At 26.8% G+C, this 20,232-nt stretch overlaps 4 protein-coding genes and 1 long non-coding RNA gene across 8 annotated transcripts in view; 2 read left to right on the top strand and 3 right to left on the bottom strand.

Moving 5' to 3' along the window:
- Positions 1 to 46: 46 nt before the first annotated feature.
- LOC123274333 (esterase OVCA2) lies at positions 47 to 3,315 on the top strand. Of its 2 annotated transcripts, none has more exons than XM_044741925.1 (6): positions 47 to 180; positions 323 to 368; positions 1,028 to 1,223; positions 1,297 to 1,491; positions 2,927 to 3,073; positions 3,150 to 3,315. In XM_044741925.1, the coding sequence occupies exons 2-6, from the start codon at positions 342 to 344 to the stop codon at positions 3,284 to 3,286; spliced, it is 702 nt and encodes a 233-aa protein (XP_044597860.1). In that variant the 5' UTR covers positions 47 to 180; positions 323 to 341; the 3' UTR covers positions 3,287 to 3,315. The 2 variants fall into 2 exon arrangements, with proteins under 2 accessions (XP_044597860.1, XP_044597870.1); XM_044741935.1 differs by having other exon boundaries at positions 281 to 368.
- A 494-nt stretch (positions 3,316 to 3,809) lies between these two features.
- On the bottom strand, positions 3,810 to 6,021 carry LOC123274343 (elongin-B). The gene is made up of 3 exons (XM_044741944.1): positions 5,687 to 6,021; positions 4,404 to 4,497; positions 3,810 to 4,322 (listed from the first exon to the last, which is right to left on the bottom strand). Exons 1-3 carry the CDS (start codon positions 5,687 to 5,689, stop codon positions 4,066 to 4,068), a joined length of 354 nt encoding a protein of 117 aa, XP_044597879.1. The 5' UTR covers positions 5,690 to 6,021; the 3' UTR covers positions 3,810 to 4,065.
- A 205-nt stretch (positions 6,022 to 6,226) lies between these two features.
- On the top strand, positions 6,227 to 10,951 carry LOC123274273 (general transcriptional corepressor trfA-like). Of its 2 annotated transcripts, XM_044741843.1 has the most exons (4): positions 6,227 to 6,527; positions 6,837 to 6,939; positions 7,709 to 10,110; positions 10,450 to 10,951. In XM_044741843.1, exons 1-4 carry the CDS (start codon positions 6,448 to 6,450, stop codon positions 10,877 to 10,879), a joined length of 3,015 nt encoding a protein of 1,004 aa, XP_044597778.1. In that variant the 5' UTR covers positions 6,227 to 6,447; the 3' UTR covers positions 10,880 to 10,951. The 2 variants fall into 2 exon arrangements, with proteins under 2 accessions (XP_044597778.1, XP_044597775.1); XM_044741840.1 differs by having other exon boundaries at positions 6,232 to 6,527; positions 7,709 to 10,951.
- On the bottom strand, positions 10,934 to 13,609 carry LOC123274323 (methyltransferase-like protein 7B). Its single transcript, XM_044741915.1, has 3 exons — positions 13,153 to 13,609; positions 11,789 to 12,048; positions 10,934 to 11,509 (listed from the first exon to the last, which is right to left on the bottom strand). The coding sequence occupies exons 1-3, from the start codon at positions 13,427 to 13,429 to the stop codon at positions 11,249 to 11,251; spliced, it is 798 nt and encodes a 265-aa protein (XP_044597850.1). The 5' UTR covers positions 13,430 to 13,609; the 3' UTR covers positions 10,934 to 11,248.
- A 228-nt stretch (positions 13,610 to 13,837) lies between these two features.
- The window catches only part of LOC123274368, a 169,729-nt gene continuing 163,334 nt past the window's right edge, over positions 13,838 to 20,232 (bottom strand). The window contains exons 5-6 of one of the 2 annotated variants that reach the window (XR_006511501.1): positions 14,003 to 14,627; positions 13,838 to 13,931 (exon numbers count right to left, since the gene is read on the bottom strand). This is a non-coding gene — a long non-coding RNA (uncharacterized LOC123274368). Of the gene's footprint in view, positions 14,628 to 20,232 lie in introns of both variants that reach the window. The other variant, XR_006511500.1, reaches the window with a different exon arrangement.

Below are 20,232 nucleotides of genomic sequence, written 5' to 3'. Positions count from 1 at the left end.
TATAATTGATTATCAATATATTTGATGAAATAAAAAGCCTTTTTCACTTTCAATTAATTATTTTACTAGTGTTTTGTCTAATTAGATATTTTAAATAAAATGCGCAGTTGATTAAAATTAGAAAAATTAATTTTTTGCGCATCACAAGTCAAGGACACGTGATCAGCTTTAATTTTATTGGTAAATATATGCTTAGATAAATAACAACAAAGTTTTTTTCGGCACTTTTTTTACTTAATGAAAAGTATTTAAATAAACAACAAATTTACTTTTTTTTTAGTTTTAAAAGTCTTGAAATAATTTATTTATTTATTTACAACAGTATTTTAATTAGTAAAAAAATGTCTGGATCCAATGACAAGTTGCGGGTAATTATTATTTATTATTGTAATTATTAATAAAATGTTTATGATACTGAAATTAATAAATTTTTCAATTAAATTATTATTAAAAAAAATGTTATTAAAATTTGGCGAAAAAATTGACGTAAAAATTTTTAAAAATTAAAAATGCAATTTTTTTAACAATAATTTTATTTAATGAATTTGTTTGTTAAATAAAATTTCAAAATTGTCAAGTAACTGCAAATTTAAATATCATAAATTTATGAAAATTAAATTAGCCGACATCTAAAAATTTTTATAATTTTTTTTTTATTGAAATAATTATCACAGAAAAATAAAAAAAATTTTTCATTTGTAAAAAAATTTAAAAACTATAAGTGCAATTTTTAAAAAATATTTTTTAGTTGTAATTTATGAAATGAAAAAAAATTAAAAACGTCGGCTAACTTTATAATTATCATTAATTTTTATAATTTTCTATATTGAAAAAATTAAAAGAAAAAATTTCAAATGTAAAAAATTAAAAAAATTATACATACAATTATTTTAATTGTTGAAAAAAAATACAAAAATTGTCATATGTCTATTTATTTTAGTGTCACAAATTTTGTATGTTTAATTAAATAAAATAATTGTAATTAATAAAATAAAATAAAATTATTAGAATTAATTTCTTTTGACAGATTTTAGCGCTTCATGGTTTCCGACAATCAGACATAGTATTTAGGAGTAAAATAGGCTCGCTTAGAAAAAATTTCAAACGAAAAATAGAATTTTTTTTCGCTAGAGCACCACACGTAGTTCCACCGCTTGAAAATGATAAGAAGGACGACGATGAAGAGAAAACTGGCGAAGAAGCTGCTGATAGTGGCAAAGAATGTATAAATATTAATCATAAATAATTTTTACTATTTATATATTTACAGTCAATAATTTTTAACTGATATTTTAGCAAGAGGATGGTGGTTCAATACGGCGGATCGTGCTTTTAAAGCGATTGTCCCGAGTAATATGTCTGTTGGTTTCGAGGACAGTTTAAAAGTTATAGAAAAAATCTTCCAAGAACAGGGTCCATTTGATGGAGTATTAGGATTTTCTCAAGGCGCGTCGTTTGTTTCTATTTTATGCGCAATGCAACAGAAAAATTGCAAGTTTATCATATTTTAATTATTTGTAAATAAGGTAAAAGACCCGATACCGGAACGATTTGACAATTATTATTTTATATTTTATCTCGTACTCAATCAAATTAAACAAACTTTTCTTTATTAGAAACCTCAATCTTTTTTTTACATAATAAAATATGAATGAAACTTTAAATTATATTGGAAATATTGAAAAAAAATGTTAATGATGTCAATAGTCTTAGATTTCTGACTTATCAAGGTCTCTTAATGGTTTTGCTAAGAAATCACTCGATGATCTTAAGCTGATAGAAACCTAATGAAAATACTTTTCACTAAAATTTTTTTTTTATGTATTAATACAAATACTAAGAATTCGATGCAATTAATTGATAATACAAAATAGACCCTATTGTTATTTAAAATTTATTGTTCGTCTATTGGTACACCCGAAATGAGCTAATACCCAGTATCGGAACAGTCAGCCATATTGATATCATTTATTGACATTTACGATATATACTGTGTTGATTGTTTACATCAAGCAGAACAAAAAAAGTTTTTGTGAAATAACATTTAATACAGAAAGTAATTTTATTATAAAAATTGTTTCAAATATTCGTAAATTTTAACTTGAAGAACAAAAGACAATTTCTGTTTTGAAATTTTCTTTTTTACATAAGTGTCGTCAAGTATGACCTCGAATCGTTTATTTTTTTTTTTTTGATTTTTAGTAAAAATTTATTTGATTTTTTAATATTAAATAATTATTGTTAGTTTCACTATGCATACATGTCATTTGAGTTCTGAATTAACTGCTTAATTTTTTATAGGTAGTAGTAGGATGCCGAAAATTAAGTCGAAGATAACATTTTATAAATTAGTTTTATAAATTCAGAAAAATTCACATAAAGTATTATGATTTGTTAATTAATTATTTAATTAATCCAGCTTACGAAAAGCGGACTCTTTAGATTAAAAAAATTAGTTTTATTTATCGTTCCGGTATTGGGTCAACCATATTCCGGTATTGGGACTAGGCATTTAAGGTGTTCCGATACTGGGTCTTTTAGACTTTTTCAAAAAACATGTTTTTTTTTAATATTAAATTCGACAAAATTGATAAATTTAATTATTATCGTGTAACTACATGTTTATTCTATATGATTGGAGGAATTATTATTACTAATGAACCATTTGAATATTTTCTAAGTAATAAAAACCAGTCATGTACCCTTCGTCGTTCCGGTATTGGGTCTTTTACCTGATAGTACCTAAGGTAAAAGACCCAGTTATTGACACATGCAATTTTATTTTAATTAAATAAAACAAATCGACTCTAATAAATTAATAAATATTATTTTTGAATTATAAATTTTTAGATAATTGATTTTTTGAGAATATTTTATTTCTTTATTTAGAATTACCTTTTACCTTAATTATTTTTATTTATTTCAGTGGCACATCCATCGATAAAATTTAAATTTGCAATTATGGTGTGCGGATTTAAATCTTTGTGTGAACCACATGCTAAACTTTACGATGAAAAAATAAATTTACCGGCATTTTTTGTTTATGGAACCACTGATCGATTAATACCTACAGGTGACATTTATTTTTATAAATTTTAGTCTTTAAAATTGACAACTAATAAATTAATGATTATATTCTATTTTTACAGAAACTGCGGAAGCTTTAGTAAACATGTTTACTAATAAAAAAGTTTTCGTCCATGACGAAGGTCATTATATCGTGGGGAAAAAACATATTTACAATGATTTCTTCTCTGAAATGTACGCAATTAAAAATTCTAATTAAATGCAGAAAATAAAATTATTTTAATACAATAATTTTTCTTTTTTTACTCCATAATTTTTAAAGGAAGATTTTATTGCTTAGTAACTGAAAATTTTTGATACTTTTAGTTATTTTATTTTTATTATTATTGTTGTATGCAAATTACAAAATTGAGAAGTGAAGATTGTAGAATTTTTTGATAATTCTTACAGGATAATTTAGTACAAAAAAAGGTGCTGTGATGTTATTTTCTACAACAATTTTTCATAAATTTTTTAAGTGAAAAAAATAAAAGTTCAGGTTCAATATGAAAAATTTAATTTATTAAACAAAAAAAAAATGAATATTTTTACAAGCAACATAAGTTTTATAACTGTTTAAATAAAAATATAAATTGAATTGAACAGATCTTGTTGAAAAAAATAAAAAAAAAAATACTTACAAAATATTTAATTGCAAGTAATTTTAAAATGAAATTCACACTATTAATTGAAATGATTTTATCAATATAAATAATCGGTGACGTGAAAATAAAAAAAGTACATTTACGCTTTGCAAATTAAATTACTGTATTTGAGATATTAATAAAATAAAGATACTTTAAGTATAATTTAACTAAATTGGAAATATAAACTCAAAATATATTAATTTGAGAGACACAAAACTGTTTAATTTAACATCAGGAAATAAAGTAATGTTGATCAAATGATCATTACTTGCTTGCATCATTGCTTGTAATTACTGTAGCGATTACAAGTAAGACATTGATCACTGATAGTTTGGTTGGTAGTAGAAAAGTTTCAAGATGCCTGCTCTTGTCCATTTGCTTCTTGCGACTTCATAACATCAGGAAGATCAGGTGGTTGAGAGTACGGAGTTATTTCTAGTTTTTCAAATGAACCATTCTCTTGAAGTAATGCAAGTCCAACTAATGCAGGGCTTTGCGCTTTTGCCGAGTTTGAATTTAGTCCGTAATCGGACAGTGATTTTCCATCAACCATCTCAGTGTTTTCTTTGTTGAAAAGCTGCTGATGCGTTGGAGGAATTTTTAAGATTCCTAAAATAAAATAATTAATTTTTAATGCTGTAGCAATTTATTTTTTCATGATTTAAAAAATTATTTTTATATAAAATTTACCTTCAATCATTTTTTTAAGCTCCAAGACAGTTGTATTGTCTTTCGCATCAGTAAAAATAGTTGTTTTTTTCCTTCTGATCATCAAGAAAACATCCTAAAAAATTAATGATTAGTTAGCAGTTCATTTGATAATTTTTTAATGACATTAAAGTTAGCAGTCACTAAACAATTTTTCAATTTTAGTTAACAAAAAAATTGTTTTAAGAAATTGCATTTTTTATTTTTTCAAATTTATACATGTCAATTTTTTGTGCCATAATTTATTTGTTACAAAATTATTAAATATACGCTAAATTAATTTACATTTTTTTTTTAACAAATTCGTTTTAAAAAATTTCTTTTTTTAAGAAAATTAATTTAGCAGATATTTGGTAATTTTTAAAATTTTTGTAACAAATAAATTATCGCAAAAAAATGAGAAAAAAAAATTTAGACTTGTAGAAATTTAAAAAAATAAAAAATGCAATTTTTAAAAAATACTTTTTCAGAACAAATTTGTTAAATAAAATTTAATAATTTTTAAGTGACTGCTAACTTTAATGTCATTTATTTTTTTTTTGCCATAATTTTTCACAAAAATTCTTAAAATATAAAAAATATCTTCTAAATTGATTTTGATACAAAATAAATAATGAAAATAAAGTTAGCCGTCACCTAAAAATTTTTATAATTTTTTTTATTAAAAAATTATTACAAAAAAATAAAAAAAAATTTTTTTATTTGTTAAAAACTTAAAAAACTATAAGTGCAATTTTTTAAAAATATTTTTTCAGTTATAATTTAACAAATCAAGCAAAATAAAAGAATCAAAAATGTCGGCTAACTTTATTATTATAAATAAATGACATTAAAGTTAGCAATCACTTGATATTTTTTTTTTTAACAAACAAATTTGTTTGAAAAAATAATTTTTCAAAAATTGTATTTTTAATTTCTACATAAACTTTTTTTTTAATTTACTTTTTAAAAAAATTGTTAAAATTTAATAAATATTTTCTAAATTAATTGTGATAAAAAATAAATGACAAAAATTTATCAGTCACTTGATAATTTTTTTTAACAAACAAATTTGTTCTAAAAACTTATTTTAAAAAAATTGAATTTCTAATTTCTATAAAAATTTTTTTCCCATAATTTATTTGTCAAAAAAATTGTTAAAATTGAATAAATATTTTGTAAATTAATTATAAAAAATAAATGAAAATATTTGAGGTTAAGAACTTGGAAGTTTTTGTAAAGAAACAGAAAAGGACCACAAAAGCAAATAATATTATTGAACTTACCATTTTGTTGAATTATTTTAGCCTAATTTTATGATGATGAATAAATAAATTCAATATTAATTCTATCCTGAATTTTTAATGACTACCCGAAAGCTTCCTGATTACTGGACAGTCTTAAAACAAGAGACACTCAAAAACTTGTCAGCCTTATAAATATATATGTATATACGCATATATAAATATATGCGTGATATATAGTAGAATTATATTAGTGAGGTTTGTAAAATCTCGAGTAGCACGTTGCGGCAGGAGCGGAAAGTGACAGTAATTATTCAATAGTTCAGATTATGTAACTTATTGTTATAAATTGATAACAACAATGAGAATCATTGATTGTTAGCGCAGTAAGTTTTGTTTTTATTCATTTGTTTATAACTTAAGTTGTAAAAATTATTTTTCTGAAAGCAAAAAGCTTGATAAGATAATTTTTTAACTTACCGCTTGATGACAAGAGCGCTTTAATAAGTTTCCGCTTGTTAGAAATGTCGCTGACTGCCGCGCAAAAGTTTAGTACTAATTTTCGCCGCAAGAGGCGTTACAGTCTTGTTTTTTTTTATAAAACTAACCTGAAACTATTGAAACAATCTACTGAAAATATTCATCGGTGTAAAAGCAAAATAAAAATAAAACGTAAATATTAGCCGATTCTAACCAAAATACACCGAGTTTGTGTTTATAAATACAAATATCTAAATAAATTAATTAAAATTTATTGATAATGATTCTTACCAGATAAGTAAGACAATAATAAATTTAATGGGATGGATGACGCTGAACTCTCTGTGAGTAATAGTAATAAAAATGAAGTTTTAAGTCAATCCTACTCCCAAGGACTTGAAAGGTATTTATTTATTTATTTTATTTATATTTTAAAAACTTTAATTTTATTACTTATGAACAAAATATTCATAGTTAATTAAATAATGGAGTTTTATTTTTTTAATCAACACTCGGGTGAGTTTGTGCTTAGTTTAGAATGTCAATAATATTGACAGGTTATTTTTACAATTTATCATACAACAATAAATATCAATTTTGTAACTTGAATAATTTTAATAAATTATTTGAGTAATTTTTCAGTATTTAATAACTTGTTTTTTTTTTTTTTTTTTTATTAATATTGTATTTATTTATTTAATTATTATTACAGGATTAATTGTAAAAATGCCACAGTAGATTATCAACTTCCAGCCGGTCTGATCCGGATGCGTGAAGATCAATGGGAGGAATTTTTCAAGAGATATGACAAAGAAGTATTTATTTTATTTTATTAAAATTTATTTAGCAAATAATTTATAATTTTTTTAATTTTTATAACGAATAAATTATAGAAAAAAACATTAGAATAACAATTGACATTTAGAAATTTTTTAAAAATTTTAAATGCAATTTTTAAAAATGAATTTTTTTAGTAAATAAAATAAAAAAAATGCTCTGATTGTTAATTTTAATGTCATTTTTTTATGAAAATTTATTTAGCATATAATAATTTTTGTTACAAATAAATTATGAAAAAAAAAAAATGAGTAAAAAAATTGACATTAAAAAATAAAAAATGCAATTTTTTAAAAATAATTTTTCAGAACAAATTTTTTTATTTAAAAAAAAATTAAAAAATAGTCAAGTGACTGCTAACTCTAATGTCATTTTTTATGTAAATTAATTTAGCACATAATAATTTTTGTAACAAATAAATTATGAAAAAAAATTGACATTAAAAAATAAAAAATGCAATTTTTTAAAAATAATTTTTCAGAACAAATTTTTTTATTAAAAAAAAAATTAAAAAATAGTCAAGTGACTAACTTTAATGTCATTTTTTAAGTAAATTAATTTAGCCAATAATAATTTTTATTACAAATAAATTATTTAAAAAAATTAACATTAAAAAACAAAAAATGCAATTTTTTAAAAACAATTTTTTAGAACAAATATTTTTATTAAAAAAATAGTCAAGTAATAATTAACTTTAATGCCATAAATTTCTTCTTAAATAAACCAACTAATTTCATTTAATTCCAGTTAGAAGAAGACCTGGAGATAGATTTACACACAGACTATGACGAAGAGGAAGAAAATAGAAAAGCCGAGGAGAATTCAGTCGAAGAGAGTGACTTTAAATTGCGGCAGCTCGACTCCGACGTAGAAGAGTCCGAAGACTCCGACGACGAGGACGATGACGAAGAAGAAGAGGAGGAAGACGAGGAGCAGTATTTTGAGAAAAATCGAGCTCCTCTCCGTAAAACTCCCAATTTAATCCAGTATTGGATCGACACCGGCCGTCCTCCGATTCTGATGACCGAGGAGCCGGAGGAGTTCAGAGAGCTGCTAGGTGAAGACAACCCCGAGCCTGCAGTGGGTAAGATAAAAACAGTCAACTCTATGGAGGCTGAAGCGAAGCGTCCCAGTAATTCAGTATTCAGTTCTGTGGACACTGCTGCTTATATTCTCTCCAACACAAATGTTACAGCCAAGGCTGAGACAATTGCCATTGTTGAAGGCGCGAAATCTCTCGATTTAAATGATATTAATGTTAACGTTAATTCCGAAGTGCCAGACTTAGTTAATGGAATTGCTTGTGATAAAAATTCGAGTCCTTTAAAAAATAGTTCCCCCAAAAAGCATCACAGTCCGAATAAAAATATTAAGGCTCTTAGAATTAATAAACCTTCTCCAGTAAAAGAAATTCGTTTAATAGAGACTCCAAAAAATTTAGATGTAAATAATAGTAATAATATTAATGATAATAATCAAAATAGCAATACAATTTTTAAAGACAAGGATACTAATAATTTAAAACCGAGATTAAATAATAATCCAATTGCACAATGCAGTCCTAAAATAGCAGACGTTCTTCCAACGCACGATGATCCTACCAAAGCTAAGGTCATTGAGTCTTCGAATATTTCCAAAGAATACGACAATGAAAATTCCCTTAAATCATTGAAGATAAATTGGAATAATAATAACAACAATAAGATTGACTTTACTGTTAATAACGGCCGTAAAACATCGAGGAAAAAATTGTACACCCAGCGCAACTCTCCGGTAACTATCGTACCCACTACTCCGATAAGCGTGCACAGTAATTTTAATGACAGTGATTATTTTGAGAGTAGTAATAAAATAAATTATGAAACAGAGTCTAATAAAATGTTCGGAAAATTGCATCCTATTTTCGCGACGCCTTTTAATAAAAAGAGTAAAGTTAAGAAAATTAAGAGGGCTAGTTGGGCCCGCAGGATGAGCCGGTATTCTAAAGTTAATAAAAGCTCTGAAGCTGAGGAGACTATTGCTACTCCTGGTCCTGATAATAGTGTAGAAAATAATTCTCAGGAGGAGGATAAATTAAATTCTGGGAAGAAAGAGGAGGAGGATAAGAGTGCGAAGAAGAAGAAGAAGAAAAAATTAATTAAGGCGAAGAAAATTAGGCAAAGTGTCCGGCCGACGGAATTGATTAATTATGGTGAAGTTTTTTCTGAGGAAGAGAAGCTTGATAAGAGTAAGGAAAAAATTTTGGAGGGAACAGAGGGAATGGAAAAAGAAGCTAAAGAGACTTTGGAGGAAGTTAAAAGCAAAGAATTAAATGAGAAAAAAAATAATGAGGCTTTTGATTTACTTAAAGTGTGTAAAAAATTGACTATTAATTTAGAACCGCTGCCTGATAATTATTTACAAAATAGGTCTAAAAATGTAAAAAATGAAATTCAGAATCTGGAAGACTCGCTGGAGAGTGATGGAAGCACAATACTTATGTATGAGTGTGCTCTAAATGGCAAGGATGTAAATACGGATACTGAGACTGGGACTGAAGTAAGTCAGCACGAGTCTGAAGATGATAAATCACAGAAATCGGGGATTGAATCGGTAAAAAAGTCTAAGAAATTTGTTCAGAGGTGTTTGGGTTCTTTGAGTGATAAGTCTTTAACTGAGCCGAGTTTAGTTGGAGCTGGGAATAGTATCAGCACGAGGATCAATGATACTGATGATGAAGATGATGATTTAGAGCTTGGAAAAGTGATCCAGAGCTCGGATGTAAAAACAACGGATAAGAATTTAAAGGAGCGACTTATATCGTTTTCTTCTGACGAAGAAGACGATTTTTTGAAAATTTTGAGCAAGAATAAATCACAGGCGAGGATGAGTGTTTCTAAATTGGATGGTTCTAAAAATTATGACAGTCTTGTCAGTGATTTGGCGGGAGAGTCGAGAGTAAGGTTGTCTTCTTTGGTGGCCACGCCGATGGCGGTGCTGAAAATTGTCAGCGATTCGGAGGACGAACAGCTGATTAGTCAAGATGATTTGAATGTTAAAAAATTGGGTGGGATTAAAAAGGAAAAGTCTCCAAAGGTTAGGAGCAAGAGGTTGGAATTGTTGGAGAAGAAAAAAGGAAGATTTAGTTTTGCGGGGGATAAAATTAAAGAGTCGGGGAGAAGTTTAAAGAAAATTGGGGACTTTAATGGACTTGATGATAATAATTTGAGTTTGGAGGCGGATAAAGCAGAATTTAAGGGGAAAATATTGAATGGAGAAGAAGAAGAAAAGGATTTGAAGAAGACGAGGAAGAAAAATAAATTTGGTAAATCTTTGGTTCAAAAGTTTGGCAAAAAACGTTTGAGTAAAATTGCTGAATTTGATTCTTCTGATGAACCTTTAGTGAGTCCGCCGAAAAAAATAAAAATTATTGAAGGAAAATTAGAAGCCGGCGGGGATGGTAATTCTGAATTAAAGAGTATTAAATTAGGTTGTAAAAATTCTGGTAGGAATAAAGGTTTAGATAGTTCAAAGGGTAAAAAATTGGAAGAAATTAATTGTAAATTAAAATTAAAAGAAGTACAAAGTACTGGGACTGATTTACAATCAAATTTTAAGACTCCGGTGGTTAAAATAATTAAGAGTAATGTTAATAGTAGTAGTAATAAGAAACGCGTTTCTTTCTCTGCTACGAAACTAGAAAAAATACTTGTATACGACAGTGACAGCTCTGATGACAGTTTCTTTATTTCAAATAAATCTCCCAATAGGAACTTTGATAAAATAGCTAATTATAATAATAATAATAATTCAAGTATTGAAAATGGAAAAATAAGCTCAAATAAAAAAATAACTTTTTCTAGTTCGGGGTGTAGTTTAGCGAATATAAAAGTATTTTCTAGCAGATTTGTCAGTGATTCTGATGACTCTAATGATTGAAAAAGTTGAGTATTTTTAATGTACATTATTAATTTTATTAATTAATTTTGGATATATTTTGTTTATCTAGGTCGTTAATAAAATTTTTTAAAAATAAATATTTTTTTATATTTATAATTTATTTCGACGATTATTATTATTATTACTCATTAAGTATTATCTTCTACAGTCGTTGACGACGATATATCAATATTAAAATAGTATTTTCATTATAAATTTTGTAAAAATTAATTATAAATATGTCTTTGCAATAAATGTATTTTTTGCAAGTAAGACTTTATTTTATTTTTAAAAAATTAATTATTAAAAAATTGTTGATAGAAAAAAAATTTTTTTTAAGTGGTTGGATAATTGTAACTATTTATAAAATTATTTTCTAGCTGTGCCCATAATATGATAGCAGGTTAAATTTAATCGATAAGGCTGAGACACGTATCCACGTAATTTTATTTTTTCACATTCTAAGGACTTGAAATTAGCGGATTGAATAAATTTAAGCGGATTTGAATCCAATCGGCAGTCTCCAAAAAGTGAAGGCCAAATTTTTGTTTTTGTTAAAAAACTTTGTAGCCAACGAGTTAATGCATCTTTTGTATCTGGTATGTGTTCTAAAAATAAATAGACACCACCCTGAAATATAATTAGAAAAAATTAAATTTGTTAGAAGTATTTAATTTGTTAGAGGTATTATCAATCATAAATCTCGAATTTAATTTTAGAAAAAGTTTCATTTTTAAATGATTGTATTTTATTACGTTTACTTTATATTTCATTATATTTATCCGTATATTGAAGATATTTTTAAAACATTACCTCAAACAAGTATTAGATAACAGTCTTAATTACATTTCTAATCATATTTTCTAAAAAATAATTATTTTATCAGTAAAATAAAGTATTTTTTTTTACCGGTGCAAGAACTCGACAAATTTCCTTGAGAACTTCGGCCACTGATGATACAGAACAGAGAGATCTAGTTGTAACAACAGCATCTATGTAATTATTAGGAATATCTTTGAGATAACTACCGTCGCCAATTATTAATTTTTCTATTTCAATGTGAGAAAACTGCCAGGCGTGGTCACTTTCTGTTAAATATTCTTTTAGTTTGTAATTCCAATCGACGCCTATCAAATGGGTACCATTTGGATAAAATTGAATATTTTGACCTTTGAAAAAAATAAATAATAATAATAATAAATTCTTAAAAACTATTAATATTAAGAGAATCAGAAAAATTTTGTTTCTAGGATAGTCATATGATAAAATCGGTTTTTTTTTTTAGTGAAATTTAGTGTCATTGCAAAGGTCTTGACTTGAATTTGTGTAATAATTAAGAAAAGACCTTGTATCTTGTGAAATATTGACATTTTTTAAGATATAAGCTCATCCCGATGTTACACTCATCGAGACCTTTCATTTGAATACTCACATCAATTTTTCATATATTTTACATATTTATATATATTTTATATATGTATATATGAAAAATATATCAAAAATGCATGTGGGTACTCAAATGAAAGCTCTGGATGAGTGTAACATCAAGATGAGCTTATATTATATTTTTAAAAATATCAATAATTAAGAAATGACGTCGTATCTCGTCAACTATTGACATTTTTAAAGATATAAGCTCATCCCAATGTTACACTCATCAAGACCTTTTATTAGAATACCCACATCAATTTTTCATATATTTTATATATTTATATATATTATATATATATATGTATATATGAAAAATATATTAAAAATGCATGTAGGTACTCAAATGAAAGCTCTTGATGAGTGTAACATCCGGATGAGCTTATATCTTTAAAAACGTCAATATTTAAGAAAGTACAGTGCAATTTAACGTAATTAAGAAATGACCTTCTATCTGGCGAAACATTGACTTTTTTAAAGATATAAGCTCATCCCGATGTTACACTCATCAAGAACTTTCATTTGAGTATCCACATCAATTTTTCATATATTTCATATATTTATATATATGTATATATGCAAAATATATCAAAAATGCATGTGGGTACTCAAATGAAAGCTTTTGATGAGTGTAGCATCAAGATGAGCTTATATCTTTCAAAACGTCAATATTTAAGAAAGTGTAGTGCAATTTAACAAAAGTCATTATTTAATGCAGCAAAATTTTAATTATTCATAGTTTGTCACGGAAGTCATATAGTGACTGCAACGTTGCTAGTTATTATTAATGTCATTAATAATAGGAAAATTTGACGATTTTAATAATAATAAATATGAATAATTACCAGTTTTAACTCCAATTTCAAGTACCCTAATACAATTATTAAACCGTAAAAATTTATCATAAGACTCTAAATCATTCAATGACTCAAATAAACGCCTTTTATACGGGACCGCAACTTCAGCACACTCCGCTTCAAATCCCAGCAAATGTGACCGATAAATATAACTAGTTAATTTACACCACTTTGAACTAACAAAATAATAAATAATCAAGATAATTATTAATAACAAACCATAAATATTAATAATATTACGGATCCAGATATCACATGTTGCCATGTTTGAATTAAGACAGTAAATATTTACAACTATTTTTGTTTATCTCTATTTACATAACGTATCAATGTACACTTAGACGAAACTACTATTTAATCTAAGTTCAATTTTATTGTGATAGACATTTTTTTTTCTCTAATTAATCCACCGAAAGATCATAATTAGATCATAAAAAAATTTTATTGTAAATATACATAAATATGACTGGTAATAATCATTTTAAAATATATATGTGGTACGAAAAATGATACTGAGTAATCAAGTGATAAGATAATTTATTTTTATACTTTTTTTTTTTCTTTAATTATAAAATGTGTTTACTTGTAATTGATTTTGATTAAAAATTCAAAGATAATTTTACGAATAAAAGATTTTATTTTATTTTTTTTTTTTTTCATTTTAATTCAAAGGCGAGGTTTTATTTAAATAAACAAATATTTGATTATTTGAAGGACTTTGAAGTCACAAAAAGTAAAAACAGCCGGTCTATTATCAGTGAAGCCCCCTGTAAAGTATTAAGTAGTATTAAGAAGAAAGAAAGATGGATAAAAAACTAGTGGAATGAATGATTTTTACCCGAATGTGCAATAATGATGGTTGATGGTAAATAAAAAAATGTTGGAGCCAGTGGGGTCAGAGAGTAAGAACAAAGGAGTCCTGGGTTTTCCAAACCAAAAAAGAAATAAACCCCCGGTGCACAATAGACGGGTAGCTTCGATATTGATGCCAGGGCAAGCAAATGTCTTTGTCGTTGCGCTGAAGAGTGACCACAAACAACGGGGTCGACGATTACGTGCACCCAAGTGGTAAGTGGTGTACTCACCCATTCGTGCGATCTAGACCAGAAGCGCACATACGTAGTTCTCTTAAATGTATAGTCGCATAAATTCGATTGAGAGGCATTTCGCGATCCGGAGGCGTTTTGTTTTTGACGTTGGGCGGAGAGAAGGTTGGCCGTTGTGGCGGCTCGTTCACTTGGATGAATCATCAAGCTAAATTCAACCTGGACCCCTGTACTGATGAACACCCTAAACTTTGTGCTCAATCTCAAAGACGTTAATCCAGTTTGTTTTTTTCGTTTATTTAATCTTACGATTTGATTTTTTCCCAGGAAGCTCATATTATTTCACATCATCAATTTATCAATAATTAAGCCTCGGAATACCTTGGGGGTCGTTTTGTGACTTCCGTGACTTGTGAACTATAAATAAATCAAATTTTGCTTTATTAAATAATGAATTTTGTTAAATTGCACTGTACTTTCTTTACTATTGACTTTTTTAAAGATATAAGCTCATCCCGATGTTACACTCATCAGGAGCTTTTATTTGAGTACCCACATGCATTTTTGATATATTTTTCATATATACATATATATATATATATATATATATATATATATATATATATATATATATATATATAAATATATAAAATATATGAAAAATTGATGTGGGTATTCAAATGAAAGGTCTTGATGAGTGTAACATCGGAATGAGCTTATATTTTTAAAAATGTCAATTGTTCACAAGATACAAGGTCATTTCTTAATTATGTTAAATTATACTGTACTTTTTTAATTATTGACATTTTTTAAGACATAAGCTCATCTCGATGTTACACTCATCAAGAGCTTTCATTTGAGTACTCACATGCATTTTTGATATATTTTTCGTATATACATATATATAAATATATGAAAAATTGATGTGGGTACTTAAATAAAAGGTTTCGATGAGTGTAACATCGGAATGAGCTTATATATCTTTAAAAATGTTAATAGTTGACAAAATACAAGGTCATTTCTTAATTATTGACTTTTTTAAAGATATAAGCTCATCTCGATGTTACACTCACTAAGAGCTTTCATTTGAGTACCCACATGCATTTTTGATATATTTTTCATATATACATATACATAAATCCGAACAAAAACAGTTTCACTGTAAAAAAAGTCGCGCCAAGTCCACGTTCATAAGACTATTAGGAAAAAAAAATTTTTTTTTTTCTTTACAAAAAGATACAAAACAAAAAAATTAAAAAATCCAAGTAACCGATATGATTGTTTATGAATTTCGGAAATTAAAAAAAATTTTATTGTAAATTTAAAAATTAAAAAAAAAATTTTAGAACGTATTTAGTATGCGTGGTTGCAAAATATTTTACTTTTAATGAAATTCGTAAAATCTATTTACTAGGACTTTAAAAAAATTGAAATACACAATGATGCACACCAAGTACGTTCTAAAATTTTTTTTTTAATTTTTAAATTTACAATAAAATTTTTTTTAATTTCCGAAAATCATAAACAATCATATCGGTTACTTGGATTTTTTAATTTTTTTGTTTTGTATCTTTTTGTAAAGAAAAAAAAAAATTTTTTTTTCCTAATAGTCTTATGAACGTGGACTTGGCGCGACTTTTTTTACAGTGAAACTGTTTTTGTTCGGATTTTAATATTTTTTGTAATTATAATGAAAATTTACAATTGGTACCAACTTAAATCTCGTGTTGACTGCATTTTTTACTGCAAACTATCCCCTTGAAGCTACAGTTTATGTAGATGTAATTCCAGTGCACCCTGGCGGCCGTAAATGTAAGCTGTGAATTACTTTTTTTAACTGTAGGCTTATCTATAGGAGGATTACTACACATTTTTATTTTATCTAGTCTGTGGCGCTGACCTTTCTCCATAAAAAAAAAGTCAGGATCGAAATTTGTGAGCGAGCTATAGTATGTGCTAATAAAATTTAATAATTTCAAGTAAATAAATTGTTATTAGTGGATATAATTAATTAATACGGTGAAATAAATTATGAATTACTGTTATGATAAACAAATTGGGTAAAAAAAGTACCGTAGAATTAAATAAAATTTCGCAGCCTCAAAAAACCGTTCTGCTTACAGTAAACATAGTCGGTAGTCTGGCGCTCCGTTTACAACGGATTTGAACGGAACTTGGCGCCAGATTTTACCGAATCTGTGAATATATAAAATATATGAAAAATTGATGTGGGTACTCAAATGAAAGGTCTCGATGAGTACAACACCAGGATGAGCTTATATCTTTAAAAATGTCAATTTTTCACAAGATACAAGGTCATTTCTTAATTATGTATCTAGAGATAGAGCATTTTCAAATGCAGCCTAAATACTTATCATTATAAATTGACTATTGGTGAGAATGATATAAAACTATGAAAAGCCACAACTCTAGGTCAAGACTTTTCCAATTATACCAAATTTGACCATAAAAACCCATTTTATCATCTAAATACACTGGCCACAAAATTTTGCTTATTCTCTTAATAGTATAGATAATGATAAATCGGTACGAATAAATTAATAAACTATTTTATCAATAAAATGATAGTTATTATTATTATTATAATTGTTTTTGTATACGTGATAGAGTAGTAGAATTTAAATATTTTTCAGTCTCAAGAGATCGCAATGATAGGTGGTGAGTTTGCTTCGTGACCGGCAATAAGCCGATAGATACTCGAGTCCTCAGGCCATGTGGGCTCCAACTGCAGGGTACTCGAGTTTAATACATAATATATAATACACAATGTACAATAGTTGTATGTAGAATATTCAATGTAGCCTCTTTATCCGTCTACACAATAATAATGTCCATGTATCTACCTCCAGCGATTGAATTTGCTGACACACCCGGGGCATGTCACAGCAACTGACAGTCGTTGGTAAAACGTGACCATGATGTGCATCGCTGTGCCAACTAGACGTGCACTTGTCAAGTACTTAACTCTATCCATTTACCTATACTGCTCAAGTACCACCATTTCGCTGGATAGTACATCCTCATCATATCACACTTCAACTCTTATCATTTGTAATAAACAATTGCATACCCAATTACATATATTACTCAATATTTTACTTAAAAAAAATTTGTGAAATTTTTTCGGGCCCATAACCTGTTGAAATAATTTTTTTTTCTACTGCAATATTAATTATAGTTATTTTTTCCTCTCACTAATAAATTATTATAAACAACTACATATATTATATTTTACAAGAAAAAAAACTAGTAAATTTTATTTAATTTTAATTTGAGGCCCATAACCTGTTGGAATTAATAATTTTCTTTTTCTAATTAAAATATTAATTTTAATTATTTTTTTTCTTCTATTAAAAGACAGAACAAACTTTCGGTCTAATTGTTAATTATAAAAAAGTTAGTTTTTATCACGAGTATCATACTAACTTTTTAATCGCACCTGTCAAGTAGATTATAGACCGGCACGTGTGTCATCAGACCCTCCACCAAGTATAATCTCAAACTCGTTACAATCGCGATTAGATGGTAAAACATATATAGAAGGCTTCACGTGTCGATCACGCATAGATCTCCAGCTCTGAATTTTATTTCATGAAGAAAAAAAAACATATCTATCCAACGACAGATGTATGAGTCATTATACAGTAAACAATTACCCATCTTTTGGTTTTTTTTTATATCCGTATCCCGTATTCCGTCATTAAAAATTAGTTTTTTTAATTTCCACTCGGAAAGATAAATCTACGAGTTAAAAGAAACAATTACCTAAAGTGTGGAGGTATTTAGTTTACCTAATTGCGCAAGATAGTATCTGTTTTGTACTTAGCAATGTATAACTGACGCACACCTTTGACACGCGACCCCAGTTTGGTTCCACAAGTAGACTGTAACATATAACATATGTCAGCTTGATTATTCAACATTCGGTGACATGTTGATAGTCTTCTGGCGAATTAAATATTTATTATTAAAATAAAAAATCCAGACTAAATTTGTAAATTTTGTCGAGTCACGTATTTAGTTGTTGATTTTCGGTCTATTGTTGTAAAAAAAAAGACGAGGTGTTGGGTAAAAAATGGAAAGCGCATTGTCTTAGGAAGCGACTTTGGCTGCATATTGTTGGGGTGGGCTTCGAGTAGTGTGCTACTATTATATACAGTATGGACAGAATACCGAGGAAGAAGAAGTGCCGTCGAGGATGCTGCTTCAAGTGCTACGACAGCGGATGTTACGGCATTGTCTTCATTGTCGTCGAATTATAATCAATATTTTCACAATATCGCGGTCTATTGTTTAAGACACGAGCGCAATGCGTAGAAATTGTTCTTTTTTTGTCTTTTTATTTCACAGAAATAAAAATTTATTGACTGGAGAACAAAATTTTTGGCTCAAGAAAATGTTCGGGTGCCTGAAGCACTGTTAGAAGGATTTCTTAGCATTTAAGAAATCATTTCTTAGTATTTAAAAAATATTTCTCAATATTTAGGAAATATTTCTTTGTATTTATAGTATTTCTTAGCATTTATAGTATTTCTTAGTATTTATAGTATTTCTTAGTATTTATAGTATTTCTTAGTATTTAAGAAATATTTCTTAAATACTAAGAAATATTTCTTAAATACTAAGAAATATTTTTTAAATACTAAGAAATGATGTTTAAAAAATGATACAAAGAAATCTTCTTAAATACTAAGAAATCTTTCTTCTAAGAAAGGGAGAAGCAGCGCCACCTACTTGAGCTGAGAAAAAAATTTTCTCAGCTTGAGAAAATTTTTCTCTTGAATATTTGATACCCATTTTATATTATTTTAACGTGCAATTATACATACTTAATGAAAAAAAATGATGAAATATTATTTGATTCTTCCATTTCACATGTTAATCAATAAAAATATTAATGAAAATTTACTTCTATCTTTATATTTAATTTTTTGGAGCAAGAGAGAAATTTTCTCAAGACAAGAAAATTAACTTCTATCAAGAACTAAATTTTTTGGAGCAAGAGGCTGAACTTTCTCAAAACAACAAGATTTTCTTGACTTAAATAAATTTTCTTGGATCAAGATACGTATTTCTTAAAGCAAGAGAATTAATTTTGTTGGAATAAGTGAAATTTCTTGTGTCAAAAAAAATTTAGGACTCAAGAAAATAATTAGGAAGAAAAATATTTACTTGGCTCAAGTGAAACTTTTTTTCTGTGTGTAACTTAGTCATTTTTTAAGAAATATATCCTGTTTCGAAAGTTTTACGATTGATAATAAAAAATCAACCACAAAATTTGTATGGCTGTAATAAAAATACAAGTTAAAAAACACCTGGAGATTTTTTTAAATTTTTGATCCTATTTTTTGTTGGAAAAAATAAAAATCGTATAATGTGACCTAGTGAAAAGTTTCATTTTTAAATATTGACCGAAAGAAACAGAATAAAAATATAAAATAACAATCGTAAAACGCGTGTAGATAGAGAGATACTCTAAAAAATAAAAAACATCCAGTTGAGAAGAAAAATCAGCTATAAATCTTGGTGATTTCTAATGTCGTAAACACAGTTTTTAAAATAACTATTTTCAACAAAACTACTTTTTATGTATATGTATTTCTATGATATTAATTCTAAATAGAGAAATACGAAAGGATTTTTTAACCTTAATTGGTACCTTACAAAAGGTTTTATTTTTTATAGTCTAATAAAATATTTTATTTCTTGATTTTAATAAATATTTTCACGGAAAGAAGATAACAATCTTAATTCTGAGCTTGAGGAATATTTAACGTACAATATATAAAATTAGTTCCACTTTAAAGAGAGTAAATAAAATATAAATGTTAATATATGAAAAAAAGCGCGTGTTTTCATTTTACGCCCTTGCAACTCTTTCTCGAAGAATAGTGATAAAATTGACCTCAAGGGTAAAATGTGGAGAGAAAAGACGTAATTCGAAAAAATAACCGTAAAATATATATCTGTTATTATTTACAAAAGTCAAAAGTGTACATTG

The sequence above is a fragment of the Cotesia glomerata genome, linkage group LG1 (assembly GCF_020080835.1).
Source record: "Cotesia glomerata isolate CgM1 linkage group LG1, MPM_Cglom_v2.3, whole genome shotgun sequence".
NCBI lineage: Eukaryota > Metazoa > Arthropoda > Insecta > Hymenoptera > Braconidae > Cotesia > Cotesia glomerata.
This window is presented reverse-complemented; position numbering and strand designations above follow the sequence as displayed.

Bases quoted from the DNA above. Each gene is read 5' to 3' on its own strand.
- LOC123274323 (XM_044741915.1), bottom strand. From the start codon at position 13,429: ATGGCAACATGTGATATCTGGATCCGTAATATTATTAATATTTATGGT. The intron at 12,049-13,152 runs GTAATTATTCAT...TTTTTTTCAAAG, and splicing joins TGAAATTGGAGTTAAAACTG to GTCAAAATATTCAATTTTAT. The intron at 11,510-11,788 runs GTAAAAAAAAAT...ATTATATTTCAG, and splicing joins TTTGTCGAGTTCTTGCACCG to GGTGGTGTCTATTTATTTTT.
- LOC123274343 (XM_044741944.1), bottom strand. The intron at 4,323-4,403 runs GTAAATTTTATA...ATTTTATTTTAG, and splicing joins GCTTAAAAAAATGATTGAAG to GAATCTTAAAAATTCCTCCA.
- LOC123274273 (XM_044741840.1), top strand. From the start codon at position 6,448: ATGGATGACGCTGAACTCTCTGTGAGTAATAGTAATAAAAATGAAGTT. The intron at 6,528-6,836 runs GTATTTATTTAT...TTATTATTACAG, and splicing joins TACTCCCAAGGACTTGAAAG to GATTAATTGTAAAAATGCCA. The intron at 6,940-7,708 runs GTATTTATTTTA...ATTTAATTCCAG, and splicing joins TCAAGAGATATGACAAAGAA to TTAGAAGAAGACCTGGAGAT.
- LOC123274333 (XM_044741925.1), top strand. From the start codon at position 342: ATGTCTGGATCCAATGACAAGTTGCGG. The intron at 369-1,027 runs GTAATTATTATT...TTCTTTTGACAG, and splicing joins GATCCAATGACAAGTTGCGG to ATTTTAGCGCTTCATGGTTT. The intron at 3,074-3,149 runs GTGACATTTATT...CTATTTTTACAG, and splicing joins TGATCGATTAATACCTACAG to AAACTGCGGAAGCTTTAGTA.